General features: G+C 38.4%; 1 protein-coding gene across 3 annotated transcripts in view; it reads left to right on the forward strand.

The window, feature by feature from the left end:
* Positions 1-16,887, forward strand: part of NYAP2 (neuronal tyrosine-phosphorylated phosphoinositide-3-kinase adaptor 2) — a 130,777-nt gene extending 113,890 nt beyond the window's left edge. For 2 of the 3 annotated variants that reach the window (XM_071566821.1, XM_071566823.1), the window contains exon 7: positions 12,864-16,887. In XM_071566821.1, coding sequence (XP_071422922.1) covers positions 12,864-13,091 — 228 coding nt within the window. In that variant the 3' untranslated portion in view covers positions 13,092-16,887. The remainder of the gene's footprint in view (positions 1-12,863) is intronic. The other variant, XM_071566824.1, reaches the window with a different exon arrangement.
* The last annotated feature ends 521 nt before the right edge of the window (positions 16,888-17,408 follow it).

Consider the following 17,408-nt stretch of genomic DNA (forward strand, 5'->3'; position numbering starts at 1 on the left):
TTCAAAACTTGTTCTGAGACTTTTGTGTGCAAACAATTAGTTTAGTCACAGTATCAGAACAATAGCAATTGCTAAATTTATTTCAAATGGTCTTGCAACCACTATTGAAGACATTGTGCCTTGGTTAAAAAATTATTTAAAAAAAACCCAGAAGCATGCAATTTCCTTTCCCCCCCTCCCCTTTTCTGTGTGTATTTATGTTTAACTCAGGGCAAGAATTTTATAGTATTCTTAAATGAAAAGATAGAAATAAAAATGGCATGAATTCATGAAAGCATGGGTTTATATATAGGCATTCTCTGTAAATGAACCAAACATTCTGTATTCTAGGTAGAACCTTATTTGTCTGCTCATGTGCATTTCAGTTACCTCCACACTCCCACTTGTTCTCCTTTTTTTGTATATGAATGTATTGTACCATGTTTCTGTTTGACCTGTGTGTGCCTGATGCATAAAACATGGCACGGAAGGGCCAGGCTGTCCCCGCTGTCTGCGTTCAGTCACAAGCCATCCAAGCTGTGTCCTCATGGTTCTCACCACTTCACCAGACTCTCGGTGTTTGTGTAGCCTTATACAGTATATTGCACTTACTGTACCTGTATAGTATCTCGTCTGTATACTGTATGCACATAAATATGTATATTCACTCATGTATGTATGTATAGCAAGTTTCTATATCTCTGTATATGTGTGTTTGTTCATAGTCTTTCACTAGAAATGTGTGGCTATTCATATTCATTACATGTATGCCAATTATAAAAAAGGTATGAATGCCAGCATTCACTTTTGATAACCTACTTTTATTCTCATTTTGTCTTGTTAAACAATGAAAATAAAAATGTCATGTATTTTAAATGAGAGCCTTAAAAGATTATTATTTTTACTAATTTTTAAGGTTTCTAGTTGCTCAGAAAAATTGTTTTAAAAGATCCAAAACCTAAATATATTGGTGTTTCTCCTGACAATCTTCTGTAGTTGAAAAATATCTGGCAACAGCCCACTCTCTGAAGGTTTGGTTCTCTGTATCTTATGCTGGTCAAGTGCTTTGAGGTTCAGAGATGCTCTAAACCAGATGGACTTTTGTACTGCAAATCCCAACTCTATTCACATGAGGGATTTGCCTCAGTCTAGGGGTGACTCATGTCTGTAATATCTTGCATGAATAAATACTGTATATAGAAGGACCTTAGGCTGGAAGGAATGTTTCTCCAGTGCAGGTGAGCCTTAGGAATGAATAGTTAAATTACATTACAGATGCTATTTTTCAGACCTCTTATGCTTTGCAGTCCACAATAACATATAATTGCCAATTGATTAGGCATTTATTAAAACAGCTTACAATAATTTATTAGCCCTTTGAAAAATTAATCACCAAACAGCTGTATGTAGGCTCAGTTGTCTGGCCTTGAGACAGCAAAGCACTGGCTTATCTTAAATAGCAAAATATCTCCAGAAGTCAAGGGGACAACTGATACATATTTTCTAGTTAAGCATGTCAGTGTGGAGTAAGTTACTGCAGCAAAGTGGCAGCAGCTACTCAGAAAAGTCTCAGAAGACAGATCTTTATGCAGAAATACTGAGAAAGTTGTAGGATGATGGAGACACTTATGAAGAGCCTTCACCCCAACTGAAATTGCGTAATAGAAAATGCTTTTCATTTTTTAATTTAAAGTTACAGGGTTAAATTCTGTCCTCACTCATGTCAACAGCAAATTCCCATTTCACTCACAAGCTGTAACTGGACTGTCCAAGGAATGCTTTTCCTTAAAAAAATGTAGGATCGAGAATGGACATAATCCACTTACTGAGCTTGGACTTTATGGGTCAGCAGCCTGATCTTAAGTCTTGGAAAGTTAGTGGCAATTAGTGGACACTTGGATTCACTTGGCCCATCTCTTCTCTTACAGTCTGGAAAAAGTAAGATGGTATCTGGGACTTCTAATCACAATTGTATAATTCACAACAGAAAAGAAATGAGAAATGAGAAGACAATGGCAATATGCATTTTTAAAATGAACATTGGTGAGATGATGGGTCTTGCTTGATTTCTGCCCCAAACTTGAAAACACAACTATAATCAGAGAAAGCAGCACTTTTTTGGTGGTTGACAGTTTGTTTGCTTATGTTACAGGTGATCTGTGTCTATAGATTAACACAAGGCTCAATGTTTTGTTTGCTGTGCATTGTCATTAGCCTTTCCTTTTAAGCTGGATATTTAAATTTCCCTCCTGCTCTGGACACCTGAATTTGAACAAGTCCATGCTGTTGGCATAGGCTAAGCTGAGTTTGCTGGGTCACTCCTTGGGTTCAGCAGGCCAGAGCTCCTGGCATAGTGTGCTGCAGTCTTCTTGAGGAGTTAATGCTGATTCAGGTGCTGTATCCACCAGCACCATCCCTTTGGAGATTCCTTCTAAACAGAGAAACAGAAGCAAGGTGCAGGGAATCTTTGCACCAGATGAACCCATTTTTGAAAGCATGCAGATGCCAGTCTGAGTCTCTTGCCTGTATCTCAGCTATTCTGTGTGTCAGGAAATCATATTGATACTAGATTTGGGTACTGTATTGTTGGCCATTCTTGATACAAATTAAATTGCATGATCTTACTGTGAGGTAATGTCAGATGTGGTACCATACTGGGGCAGGCTTTTACACCTTTGGATTCTTTAGAAACTCTCAGTACAGTTTACAACTCTAGCAAATGTTGATTAACTGCCTTTCAAATTGGAGTTAGAAATTAATCATTAATGGAGATCTCTGTCTTTTAATCATGTTTTTATACATTTTTAAAAGGAAGATGTGACCACCTATAAGAATATGGTCATCTCCATAAATTCGGTGTTGGTTTTAGTCATGTTTTCCTAAACTTTTTTCCCTACAGACAATGTGTCATTTTTTGAGAAGTGACAGATAATCTAAGAAAATTATCACTAAATTTCAGCATCCCAAAAGGAGAAATATAAGAGGATATATCAAAATTTCTCATATGTAAAGCTACTTTAAGTGAAGAAACTTTAAAGTAAAGGAACTTGCAATGCTGAGGCATTTTCCCTCCATACATTATTTTGCTAATTTTACATTTCTTTTATTTTAAAATTATCCCCTTGACCATTTTATTTAAAATGCTAAAGAAATATAAAGACTTAGGAGCTTTGCTGGTATATTGATGTAGTAAAGTTTTTCATCCCAGCAATAAAAGTTAGTTAAATATTGGATTCTGAGTGGAGTAGGAATAGTGCTGAAGCTCACATACATGTGTTAGCTTGGAAAAATGAGGTCCAGTGAAATGGGAAAACTAATGGACTTTGTAGTGTCCCCACATGTCCCATTTTTGTAACTTTAGGATTGGCCTTGTTGTCAACTTTTTTGCATTTCTTAGTTCTTCCAAAGTCATGGTCTTGTTTCCACTCGTTCTTCCATATTCAAATTTTGGGCCCTTCTTGGTAGAAGCAATATCTAAAGAATGTGCCCTGCTGCCTTCAGCTCCTTGTACATGAGAGCTTTTGCAGTCTGCAGAGTTTGAATGCAGAGGAAAGGATCTTGCCCACCAGCAGTTCTCACTTCTTCATGCCACCTCTCAGTGCAAAGGGGGGTGAGCTATTCTCCATGTTAGATTAGGAATTTGGTAGTTTTTCCAAACTCATGATTGAGAGTAAGAAACCCTAATGCCAGGTGAGTTGTACTGTGGACATGGTTACTCAGCCATAGGCAGGGCCAGTTGCTGTGGTCATGGAGGTCCCTGTTCAAATCATCCTGCTGTTGGAAGTCTGGTTCAGGAGCAGTTGAGGCACACACCTCTAGCAAGGGGAAATGCTGAAGGAACAGAGCTAGTAACCCTCCAAGGATATCTGGAACATGACAGTGTTAGCCTGCAGGTGCTGCACTGCAAAAAGCAGCACACAGGAGATCTCCATATTGCTGAACTCCAGCAAAGTATCTGTCCTTTGTCCTCCTGTTACTGACCTAATACAATTCTGAATTTTCCTGTTTTACAGGAATGGCAGGTTGTATAATGGTGGGTTACCTGAGTTCTGCATTTATTGTTTAGCAAAAGCATAGATGAAACTTTAATTTGTCATTAATGATCTCAATAGAAATGCACTTTGTGATGAGCCACTGCTTAAATAAGATGCATGAGATGACTTTACACAATATCCCCAATATCAGTTATTTTACAGGCTCTTATTTTGAGTGTACTGTCATTTACAGAATGTGTTAAGAGTGATCAAGCACTACATTTCAGGCAGTTGTTTGGTGTTAAAAAAAATAAGGCTTGGGTGAAAAGAATACATGCTTCCAAAGAAGATAGTAATGCAAGGTCAGGAAGATCTACTGATAAACTGATTGCCAGCATAAAAATGGAAAGCAGAACAGTGAATTTATCACTTAAAATTTGCTTTATTGGTAGCCTCAGCAATAATCTGAGAGTTTCCAGAAATCTCAAGGCATAGGAGTATGTGCAGGGCTGGTTCTGTATAAAGTAGCTGTGACATTTACTAATTGGAAGCAATGAATCATGAAGCTGGAGGTCTGGAATCAGAGGTGTTGAAGGTTTACTAATCATTTGCTAATTAAATTTTAGGAGAAGTATTAATTGCTCATAATCTTGAATCTTTGGGAATTTCTGGAGTTCCAAAGATTCTTGTCAGTCATTTTTAAGTGGTGGATTAGCCAGGTCATAGACCGTAAGACAATATAGTCAAGTCTTTTAGTTAGTTTTATGTTTGAAAAATAGGTGTTCAGAGTTTTTTATGATACTGCATCATGTAATGGAATTAAGTGAAGCACAGTTCTTACAGGTTTTACAGGGACTCTTATTTTCATTTTTTTCTGTAATAGTTTCATTTTAAATGAAACATATTTCCAGAAGTTTAGGAATTCAGAATAGTGTAAATCAAAACATTAAACACAGCAATTCAAAAGTTACAATAGCCCTAAAATGTGCTGCATATGCTGTTTCATAAGTTGAAATGAAATGTGCCAGTGAATTCTTTTAATGTTAAACATGCAGGGAAAGATTACGAAGTGCTCTTCCCACCTGTTTTTTTCAAAATTAAGACCAGTGTGCTGGGAAAATTCTTTCCCATGTTCTTAGACAAAAGATAGTAATCTTACTTCTGTCCCTTGAAAAGTTTGTGAAAGGTCAGAAAGGGCAGTTTGTGTAGTGCTTAACACCTGTGTGTGCACTTGTCCTTGTGATGTGAGTACGTAAATGCACAGGATCAATTCCAGTCTGGTTGCTGCCATCATAGGAAACCTTCCAGAAACCACCTGGGGCGCTCTAAGAGAAGAACTTGCAGTTAGGCTGCCCACTGTCCCCAGGGAGCGTTGCCATGCACTCCCAATTGCATGGAGAGTGTCTGCTTTCACAGCTCACCTTGCACATCCTATGTGTTCCTGAACATAGTGTTACTTTTAATCACCTTTGTATTAATAATCAATTGTTGTTTTGAATTTGACAGTAACAGGAGAACGGGTTAGCAGTACCGAGCTATATGAACAACTAACTATCCTGGGCCAAATTATGCTGTCTTTCCTGGCAATATTACTCCAGAATACCTCTGTCAGAGAGACAGAAATGACTGCAGCTCTAGCCAGTAGTTCTACCCTGACTTACTGACTTTTGCAGCCATTGGAAGTAACAACATTTAATGGCAGTGCAATGATTATAGCTCACAGTTAGCAAAAGAAATATTGTCCAACATAATTTTCCAAGTGCTTCTTCTGAAGTCTTTTAAAATCATTTTTATTGAGGATACTTTTAGTGTTTGTTTGAACAAACTGTAGTCAAATTCTTGGACCCATGAAGTCACCCAGTACATTCCTGTTGACTTCAACTGGGTGAGGATCTTGCTGCTCAGATTTTCTGAAACCTGATGCTGGCTGAACTCCTTCCTGCCTTGGACAACTCCCCTTTTGTGAATATGTGCTCAGAGGACCTCCACGTCAAGCCCCGAGTATCAGATAGCAGAACGTGAACTGTTGCTACTTAACATAGCCCTGCAGCGCTTGCACCCGCGGCACACGCCTGCCTTCTAGGAGTGGCATTTCACACCCTCCCGGTGGAAATACCTTACCCGGCAGGGGGATGGGAACCATCTGCTCCAGAGAAAGTGCCGTCAAGAGTTTCAGTGGGAAAGAGAGTTTGGAAGCAGAACAGGCATGAGGGAGGGAGTACCTTTACCTCCCAGAGGATGGTAAGTGGCTTTCAGAAAGCCTTTCTTCTTCACTTACTGTAGCCTGCCAAAACAAACCAGCATGCTTGGCTCTGCTGAATGGTGTGTAGCACTGCACACAGATTGCACTATTAGAGACCACTTTGTTTACGGTCCAGGAGACACTTCTAATAATCTCCTCCATATGTGGCTGCTTTTTTTTATTTTATTGTATTTTGTGTTAGTTTAAGATCACTTTGTTATAGCCTCACATCAGCTGGCTTTAATTTTATCTGATATGCAGCTGTGACAAAGAAAAGTATATTAGTATATGACATCCATGATCACATATGTGTGATGTAGTTTTTCCCATTCTTCAAGGGTCAGCCCCTCTGCTCATCCAGCAGGAAAGAGATGTTCGTGAGGATCAAAAGTGAACAGCATCCTCCTCAACCCCATAACCTCTGAAATTTCAGCACAATAAGAGGTAACCCAAATATTAGGAAGAAATTATGGAAACACAACTGAATTATGGCACTCTCATATTGCACAGAGCTTCCAATTTCACCTCAAACAAACCAACAGCATTAAAACCAGGCGAGCCAAGAACTTAACAGCTAAGATGTCATGAGGAGAAACAGCTGAAGGGGATATGGTGTTGTCTAAAGTCCTCATGTAAGCTATAGTGGAAGATATTTTTTTAGGTCATTAAAAGTTCATACTCCACAAAAGAACCCTTTGCACATAGAAGTGTCCAGAGTATGAAATATCATGTGGTCACTTCAAATGATAGTAAAGTTTCCTCAAAAATGAGTGAAAATTGGCAACATTTTCTAACTTAGTGACTAATATTAGAGCTGTGTACAGTATTGCAAGTATTTTTTCTCCCCCATGACGTTTTTAGCAGCACATATTTTCACAGGCACTCATGTAAAAACTTACAGTGTACCTTTCAACTGTAGGTTTTCTGAAACACCTCTTAGCACTGGGAACTAGCATGACTTTTCCTCTCTACACTTCACCTCAATGGCCTGACTTTGGAGGAGCAGAACTGCTCCCAGCACTTGCTCTTCTCTCCTGCCTGCCTGGTGTGCAGAGCTGAAGTAAAGCATGGCTCAGTTTGAGACAAGGGGATAGGAATGGGACTTATAGCACATAATGTCTTTTTACTATGAGAGCATTATCTATTCATGTATTTGTGTAGTTATTTATGTCACACATGAGCAAGTAAAATTTTTCACAGCTAAGGAAGAGAGTCCCAGGCCTGATGCTGAGGATGTTTCACTGTATTTTCGGTCCTGCTCACTGATTTTTCTTTTCACAGCCCTCATGTTTTTCATTTGGAAATGTTATGCTACCTGGGATTGCTTTATTTGCGTATAACTCACAGGTAGCACCATAGTTTTTTGCTCAGAAACCTACCTAGACCTGCTTGTGCACTGTACCAGTGCACTTTGCCTGGTGCTCCCTGTAGTGATAGGCTAGTTCCTGAAGGGCTAGAGAGTATGATCTCATATTGTGAATAGTCACCCACAAAAGATGCTTTCTGCACATCTACACTGGTGACCTCAGCTAACCAGTGGGCAAAGTTGTGCTGCTTAATTGTATTATTGGATATTTTCTTCTATCTTTTTCCATCTGTAGCTATGACTGCCAAACCAAACCACCCTGCTTAGTTAAGAACTGTGATCATTTGTATTTCTCTTTCTTGCTTCAAGCACCCATATTTTGAGCAGTTTTGTGAGTCTGCTGGTGCAGGCTGCCATGGCACAGCGTGGGCTGGAGCTGTGCTGGCATCGTTCTGTGGTCAGTGGTGGGGGTGTCCGTGCCAGGGCAAGAGAAAACAAAAATAGGCTACTGTGACACCAGGGAGTTCCTGATAGCTTGAGTCATTGCCTGGTCCCCAAAGAGTTTTCCTTGGGACTATGTGCTTTCCTCAGTACATTCTGATGTGACAAAGAGCTACAGCATATACTGACCTCTGGCTTTAAGTCCCGGCCTCTAAGAGCAAATGAGCTGGACATGTTCTGTCCATCAAACCTCTGTTCCAAGGCAGTTCTGTGGTCTAGCTTAGGGCAATCTAATTTAAGTAATACATGTATTTGTAAACCATCAGGACTGCTAATTACCTTTCTGGAATAATACAAAATTTCAATTCTTTGAGATATTAAGTCAGACCCACTGTAAATGAAGGCACCTACACACAGAAAAACACCATTTTCTCTTTGCAAAGAAGGGAACTACTTTGTCCAGTTTGTTTCTCTGACCTTCATTAAGCATTAAAACACTCACCAGAAGTGATATTTTTTACTTTAAAATATTTTCTTAGGCTAAAGATTTTGCTTTTTTTTTTCTTTTTTTAAGGATGTGTAAAGTTGTTTTTTCGTAGTTGAAGATGGGTTTATAATATTACTTCTTGTTCCATGGCACAGCCAATATAGAACCCAAGAGTACATAACAAATCTTAAGAAAATTTACTTCCAATGTTTTCAGAATAAAAGTATTAGAAAACTGATGGCAAATAGTAAAAAAAAGGTGACAACATAGACTGGTTTCTCCTAAAGCCTTCAAGAAAGTGGGTGACTAAAACAGTATAGAAGAATTCAATTTTGTATAGTAGAAGAATTTTCTTACTTTTTGTCATTTATGTTCAAGTTTGGCACAAGCATTTGTTTTTAAGAAGATTTTTGAAGGAAAACTAGAGATTGATGACTAATCAAAGGTCTAGTGTGTTTACCAGCAACTTGTCAGACATCCTCATTTACTCTTGCACTCAGTCATGTTCAGGTGAGAAAATTCATCCAACCTGTCTACATTCCTGTATGCTTCCTATGCATCAGGGTATCATGTAGCTTTTACTGCCTGCTTAGGATCAAAGATCTGAGCCTACTTCCAACCCCTCCTTGATGAGTGTCCAAACTTCTGGGCTTTTGCCCAGTGTTTTTCTTCACTCTCTTGCTCTGTCTGATTTAAAATAAAAGAAATAAAAAAGGTGTCAGTCCCTGGATAAACTAATGAGTAAAAATTCCATCAAAACAAACATTGATATACAATCAGCAAATTTTGTAATCCAAAGGATATTATGTGACATAGTACCTGATACACATCTTGGAGTCTCCAGGAGGCCCCTCCTTACAATCCTAACATTAGCTTTTGGATCTTTCTTTCCTCTTCAGTAAGAACAGATTTTGGGCCAAGATTCTTTGGTCAAAACCAACTTTGCCTCCCCTGTGCTATGTCTTGTTGGCTGTTCCCTTCAGTGCTGATGCATTTTGTGCCTGTCTGCCCTCATCCACATCTGCAGCCAAGCTCTGACATGTTGCAGTATGTGTACCATTCCTCAAGCACTATGGGATCTTTCCCAGGAGAGCTGTATAGCTGTAAAATGTTTTGAATGCTCAACTTTTCTCCATAAATTATCTTGTAACATCATTAATTTTTGTGCCTCCCACTGAACAAATTCCTTGTTATGATTTAGCAGGGATATTAACAACCTGGTACACGACCAGAGGAGTAGGCTGAAGCCAGGAGAGAGTATATGAAAAAAATAGTGCTGGAGCTAAGTGTGAGTACCACCAGCTCAGTCACAGGAAGGATTAGGCCTAAGTCTGCAGTGTTAAACACATTAGCTTGAAACATCTTGGTAGCCCTACTTGAAGTCATTGAAGGTTTTTGCTGTGATTAAACAGCTGGGTTGAGTCCTGGCTTGGGAGCCTGAGCATCTGTTAGTTGTCTAGGACACCTTGAAAATTTAGTTAACACTCTGGGTCTTTGTATCATCAACACAGTTATGGTCATATCTGTAGTCCACTGATCTACAAACTGGGCATTTCCTCTCAGGTCTATTCTGCAGCTTCAGGAGGGCGTGCACCCTTGTTCCAAACATTTTTATTTTGCTGCACTTAAACACTAAAATCTGGCAAAACTATCAAATAAAACCCTTTATATTTGTTCTCACATTTAAGGTTTTTTCTCCAAGCCTTTCTACATTGTATGTATTCACTTGGTCTGTTTTAGCAAACGACTTTGCACATAGCAACTCTGCATGTTTTTTCTGCACACACAATTACCTGAATGCGGGTACAGGAGAGGATTGTGCCATGTGGACAGTACACCTAAGAAGATGGTGGTGTGAAGGACTTAGCCACTGAACAAAAATAGCATTTAAAAAATCACAAATAGACTTGAAAACCTGTGTCTGGGAAAACGTAAAAACTCAAATTCTTCATAATATATGGTTCCCTAACTGTAACAAAATATGGTGGCCAGTATAAAAAAGAATTTTGGAGCTGCCTATTCTTAGGTTTATTTTAGGGGCTCTTTTGCAGGGGGTGGCAGAGTGGCTGTGCAGCTGATACGTTCTAAAACACCATTTCTATCTTTAGGAAGTTGCAACTGGTATTTTAGAAATTAGCATGTCAAAATGCTGCTTCAGTCCCCTTGAATCCCATAAAGGAGACCAGCTACCAAAAGACACTGTGTTGGCAATGCACTGTGTGTGGTACAGTGGTGAGCGTGGGGGTGATGTGGATGTGACACCCTCACGGTGACTGTCACGTGTGCTGTGTCTGATGCATGGTGACCAGAGCACCCCAAGTTCTGTAAGGGATTGGCATTGGCACATGCTGTGTTTGCTGGTGTGATGGGCTATAAAAATGGAGGTGTTTCCTGATGCCTAGAAGAGGAAACCTGTACTCAAGCACTGTTATTGTGAAGTCCAGCACAGAAGCTGGTGTGCTGGTGAATATTTTGTGTAATGAATTTTGTGCAGACTGTGTCCCTGTCCTTCCCTGCGGAGGAGGACCCAGCCAAACTGAAGACACTGCTGCGTAAGTACTGACACATCACTGATGAGCAGAGTGGCAGGAGATCTGCGCCAGGCAGAGCCTTCTGCAGAGATCTGTGAAGCTGAGATGAGGGGTGAGGAGGGGAGTATCACCGGTGTGGTCAGTGAGTTTGGGACCAAGCCTGAGCACCCAAAGAGAGAAAGTCTCCTGGTCATGGCAGATGATGTGCCTCACGCCTGTCTGCACTACAATAAACATTAGATCACTCCTGAAATGAAAAATAAGTATTCAATTAGAAGAGTAGGCATAGCAGACTTCCAGAAGAACGCTCAGTCATTTGGGAGGACATGTTGCAGATAAGTTACCCGAGTAATTAAAAATTCATAAGAATATTCAGGAACAAAATTCATATTGTGGTTTAAACTTACTCTACTCAGAGCACTATCTGGTGTATAAGGTAAGCATAGTTTTGTTTCAATATAAAGAAAGGGCATTCTATCTAAAAGTCTTTTATCCTGTTTTTCCCCTTAAAAAAATTCTTTTACAAAGTAATACACACATTTCTCTATTTATTTTTCTGTTTGAGTGCATCGTTTATTATTACTTTTTCTGATAGGCTTGATCACATTTCTTTCTTTTGCCTTGTTTCTTGCTATGAATCAGAACATTCTATATGAATAAATGCTAAATATGTTTCAAGCTGACCACAAAAACTACTGAGGTCAATAGAAGTTTCTATAATGGCCTCTAAGCAAACCAGACCTCAGTTCTAGGAACATGGTGTATGCCCATACCTGGCATTCTAAGACGTGTGAAAAAAAGGCATATGAATTATTAAATGTACTCAAATACCTTTAATAATAAAGACACATTTCCTTCATGAGTCATAAAGTGCTGCAAAAGTGTTACTGTGCATGTGCATTTTCACGACAAGAGCAGAGAAGTACTTGGAGAGCCCCTGTGAACGTATGGTGTGCATTTACTGGCACACAAATCCTTAATTCATAAGTAGTGTGGGAAATATCTGTCAGAATACTCGAGACATCCCTTCAAATTTGCAAAGTAAGTGTTGAGAGGAAATTTTTTGATTTGCAGGTATACAGTGTGGTATCCCAAACTAATGAACCCTTTCAGGATAGTTTAATATTAGTGATTTCAGTTCCAATCAAAAGCCTTTGAAGCCACACACATTTTCAATCATGAACACCCTGCTGAACTCTAATGAAGCCACATTCTCGGTTTCAGAGGGGCTGTGACACGTACTTACAGCTAAACATATGCTAACCTCCATTTTTTGATCAGGATCACATTTTCAAACATTTTACATGCATGAAAACTGAGTTTCTAAACTCTTGGTGCCTTCCAGTTAATGAAATATCATCACAAAGTAGGATAGGTTAATCCATATAATTCACATCAAATCATTTTAATAAAATTAAACAGAGTTATATTTAGCCTGATACTCAGAAGTGTTAACACCCTGCTTTTAATGTGACAGATTGGATTTGGAAAGCAATATAAAGCATGGGTTTCAGTGTATAGAATTTTTTATTTCCACAATTTAAGGATGTTGTTAAAATCCATGTTTCTTTTTAAGATCTATTCCATCATTTAAAATCTAACCAGTGCTCGTTAGCCAAAAACATTTATCTTTATCAGCTTTCAGTGCTCTGGAGAAGTAAAACAGGGACCTTTTATTACCTTTTTTTTTCCTTAAAGAAGTAGTTAGAAGTAAAAACTAATGTTTCTGTTGTTAGCATGGAGATTTTTGTTCATAAAAAAATTAAGGCATTTCAAATAAGAGTAAGTTGACCTTGCAAAGAAACAATGTATTCAATCTATGACAAAAATAGTTATATGTATGCTTTTTTCCTCTTTTTTTTCTTCCTTCTTTTTTTTCTCCCTCCACTCCTCTCTCCAATAGGTAACATGTATGCAGTGGTTGCAAGGGGACCATACGATGCTGGATATGATTGAAAAAAAACGTTGCCTCTGCAAAGAAATCAAAGCTCGACAGAAATCAGAGAAAGGACTCTGCAAACAGGACAGCATGCCTATTTTGCCGAGTTGGAAAAAGAATACTGGGACCAAGAAATACAGCCCTCCTCCTTACTCGAAACAACAAACTGTGTTCTGGGACACAGCAATTTGAAAGGCCTGGGGAGGATGCCTTCTCCACTGTGTTGCACCGAGCACAGGTAGCCTGCTTTCTTAATAAGGCAAAGGCTCTAACCTAAGACTTATCTGCAGGTGGTGAACTTCCTAGGAAAAAGACACACCAATACAGTGCCCACCTGTCAATCAAGAGAGAGATTTCAGTTTCTGGCTGGATTAAGGCATACATATTTATCCAGGATTTTTTTTGGATCCAGAAGATATCAAAATGTAAATATTCTGCCAATATATTGAAAACACACAAACTAATACACTGTTTAAATATATATATAAGAATCAAAAATTTATTAAGAATTTTACTATATAATGTTACTGTTATACTGTTTTGTTACCTATTTTCTATGTTTTATTCTACTGTTCACCCCCCCCCCCTCCAACCACCATTTTATTTCTCTGACCTGCCTGGATGTGGCCTCTGTACAAAAGCATGTGGTTGTATGTTTTGTTAAACAGGACAATGTACAAAACAACTCAGTGCTAGGGCTGTAGAAGATAACTAGAGTCATACTTGTTAGATGTCCTTAGCTTGAGGGGGCAGGGGAGGATGGACCAAGAAGAGAGTTTTGGTGGGAAACAGCAAAACTGCAAGCACTGAAAGTAAAAGTGCTTAATGTAGATACCCAAGCTGCATTTAACATATTGATTGTTCTGCATCTGTTTTCCCATAATGTTAATCAGATATATTGCCCTTGGTTTTATATGAATCAGTTGATAAAATTATTTGGCCAAGAAACTAAATTTTCTGCAGCAAAGCCTGCAACAGAAATTCTTCCTTCAGTTGATTAGCAGAGACCATGGTTCACTGTGACTAAGCATTGTACAGCCCGTGGCAGAGAGGGCCGGTCGCTCAGCAGGTTGAGGTGGTGCCACTGCAGCCACCGTTCTGTCCACATTTGTCTTTGGTCCAGAAAAATAAAGATGACAAAATCTGTTTACATTTTTATTGTTTTTAAATCCAGCAACATGTCCTTACTTGCGCTGTGTCAGATTTCCTTGTGTTGTTTATAAGGCTGGAATTCAGAGCCCTTGAAAGCCAGTAGGGAAATCCCTCTTGATTTCGGGTGGTTTTGAAGCAGAAGCCCACGTAACATGTTCTCCTGGATATGCCGTTTCTTCTTCCTGGCTGCTTCCGTAATTGGCTTGCAATCCTGTATTATATTACACCCATTTTAACAGAATATTATGTCATGACCAAAGAATTATGACCTCCTGGTTTTAACAGGAGAAAGAGATGGCTTATACTGATTATGAGGGTGAAATCCATGCGATGAAATATCTTCCAAAAGGATCTGTTGAGAACAAGGGAAACTTGTACTTCTGTGGAGTAGGTAAAAGAAAAGATCTATGGCATATATTTTGTATATTTAAATTTCTATCTATGTGTCTGAAGTTTAGTAGCACAAAGTCTCTCTTTAAAACAATCATTTTAATATTATATTCACCGAAAAGAAAAGGTGTGTTGTTCGAAACTTCTTGTTATATTGGCTTTTCTTTGAAATTATATTGACAGCATTGCCACAGTTGTAATTGCTGATCAATAAAACCAAAAATAACAAATTTTAGAAGGTTTTTGTAATCTATATTACTAAAGTTTGAGTTTGAGTAATGCTTTATCAGTAGTAGTTTCTTTTCAGCCTCTGAAATAAAGTTTTTAAATATTTTATAACTAATTAACTAATGTATATTTTGATGTCCAAACTGAGATTTCCGTAAAAGATAAAGTGTGTGTTTATATGTGTGTATGTATATTAGCATTATTGTATGTGTATATATGCATATGTGTACACACATATATATGTATATATGCCTGTATCTATATATACTCATAGATGTGTGCATACATATATACCTGCATACATTAAATATGGGGGTGTTATGAATATACAGTGGCTGGAATGGGTACACAATTGAAATATGGATTTAAAGAGCCCTTCACAGCTGAAATGAAAGAAGACATGTAAAAAAACCCCAGAGGCTGTGAGGGAATCTTTGAATACATGTTACATCCAAAAGACACCAACTGTATATTCTGCTTATTCTCTTTTTTTTAAAGAAAGAAAATGGCAGAAGAAAAACTCCAGAGATCTTGCAAAGTTCCAGAATCTGCTGGAAAGAAGACAACTTGTTGGTCATGAGAAATCTGTTGAGATAACAGGTTCATTATTCAGAAAGTGTTTATGCTTTGCCTTCCTCGTAATGTGGCAAGAGAAGAATTTTCCATAACCATATGTGAAATACTTAGTCCTTTCCCCCAGCTCCACAAAATCTATGGTGACAAAATGAAAGCTGGGGTTCAGTCAGTCAATCTTGATAGTCCTTCTCCACACTGGTCTCTTCCTGGAGCAGTTCCTTTAAAACCCCACTGCTGAAGCATTAGTTTCAGAGTGCAGACCCATGGGCTGCAGTGCCCAGCCCTTTGGGGGTGGGCAGGCATTAATGTGAACAGTTACATGATTGATAGTGTTTGTTCATATCATGTCCTTTTCATATCGGTGCATAATAGAATAATGATCAGGGAATTGAAGCATTCTTGTCCCAAGCAGACTTGCTTGTACACATAGCCCACCACAAACCACTCCTTGTTTTGCTTTTAGTGCTCAACACTATTTTTGTTGTCCTTCCTAAATAATTGCCCATGTGCTTCCAGACCTCCATTGTATCCCATGGAAACAATGGCTTTTTGTTTCAAAGTGTGACAACATGAAAAAGTAAAACATAACTTAGCACTTACCTTCAAAGCACTTTAGAAATGTGAAGTAAACCTCACGCTTGCGAGAACTGTTTTACAGAGGGAAGTGAGGCTCAGGTGGAGTAGTTTCTGAAGGTCACGGACAGAGCCAGGACACGACAAAGGCCACCACCCTGTCCCGTGGCTGCTGGCCCACCCCACCGCTTAGTGAAAGGTGCATCGTACTGTCGAGAGCTGCCATCACAATGCTGTTAAACATTTCCTACACCACCTCTTGTCTCAGCAGCTTCTGTGTCACAGGGTGAATGACAGTGCTTAGTTACACACGGTCATTAAAGCTGTAGTCTGTATAAATATGCAATCTGTATATACATACAGATCACATATATACACACACTTATGAAGACTGTACATATGAAATTGTTTGGTATGCACTTATTTTGCTTTAAACTCCTGAAGTTAAACATTATAGTGTAGCAATTTGTGTAAAGTGCACTGTGATTTCAAGAAAGCACAGTAAAGTCACAGGTCTTGTTATTCTTGCACTAAAAATGTGTTTACGTATATTAGCCAATGTATGTCTACTTTATTGCTCCTTTTGACAAATTAAAGCAAATGGTATAAAATAGTATGGGGGTTTTTTTTGTTTGGGTTGTTTATTTTTAAGTGGACAATGGCACTATGTTTTTAAATGACAGGGTTTTTAAATAAAATGAAATCATTCTGTGTTCATTCCAATGTAATCCATTTACCAATATCTTGAAATTGAATGTCATGTTGCTTTTTTTTATATTTCATTAGAAATTGTCAGGTATGTGCCTGAGATTGTGTAGGAGTAAGGAGTAGCTAGAGGCTAACTGTAATCATATATTATTAGCCGTTTCTATATACACAGTATAAATACATATTAATTTTCTTTTCATTTTTGTACTTGATTTTTTTAGGTAAGATGTAATTAAATGTACTTTGATACTTCTGAAGTAATAAGATGTTGTTTGAAGATCAATTCTGCTTTCTTTAGTGCATTGACAATATTTTACAATAATTTAGTGCTTATTTATTTGTGCTCCGGTGTAATTATAATAAAAAGCAATAGTTTAAAATACTTGGCTGTTCATTTTCATTTGATGGTTTGAGTTAATAGACAGGTTATTCACTGGGGATTAGCCAGAGATTCCTGGGAAGAAAAGTCAAGTCATAGATGTATATTTATAGCATTCCCTAGGCACATTTTTAATCGCTACATTTGTTGGAGGAAATGAATTAATTACTTTAATGGGTTAGTATTTGCAAGTCATGCGTGGTTGCATCTAATGCCATGAGTGCCATCCTCAACTAAATTCACAGGATAAGGTTTCTCTTAATAGCAGACAAATTTTTCCCTGAGTACCTTTCACAGTTTGGGATGGAAGATATTCACTTCAAAGACCCCCTTTCAAAGATCTCCATTTGCAGAATATCCACAAATGGGAGGGGGATCCATCACATTCTTGATAAAGCTCTAAAAATTCTACTTAAAAGTAAGCATAATCTTCCTATATCCAGACAGAAGATTTACACCCATTGGGATGTAAAACTCAGCCCTTGCAGAGGAATTCCATAACT

Source organism: Pithys albifrons, chromosome 11 (genome assembly GCF_047495875.1).
Source record: "Pithys albifrons albifrons isolate INPA30051 chromosome 11, PitAlb_v1, whole genome shotgun sequence".
NCBI lineage: Eukaryota > Metazoa > Chordata > Aves > Passeriformes > Thamnophilidae > Pithys > Pithys albifrons.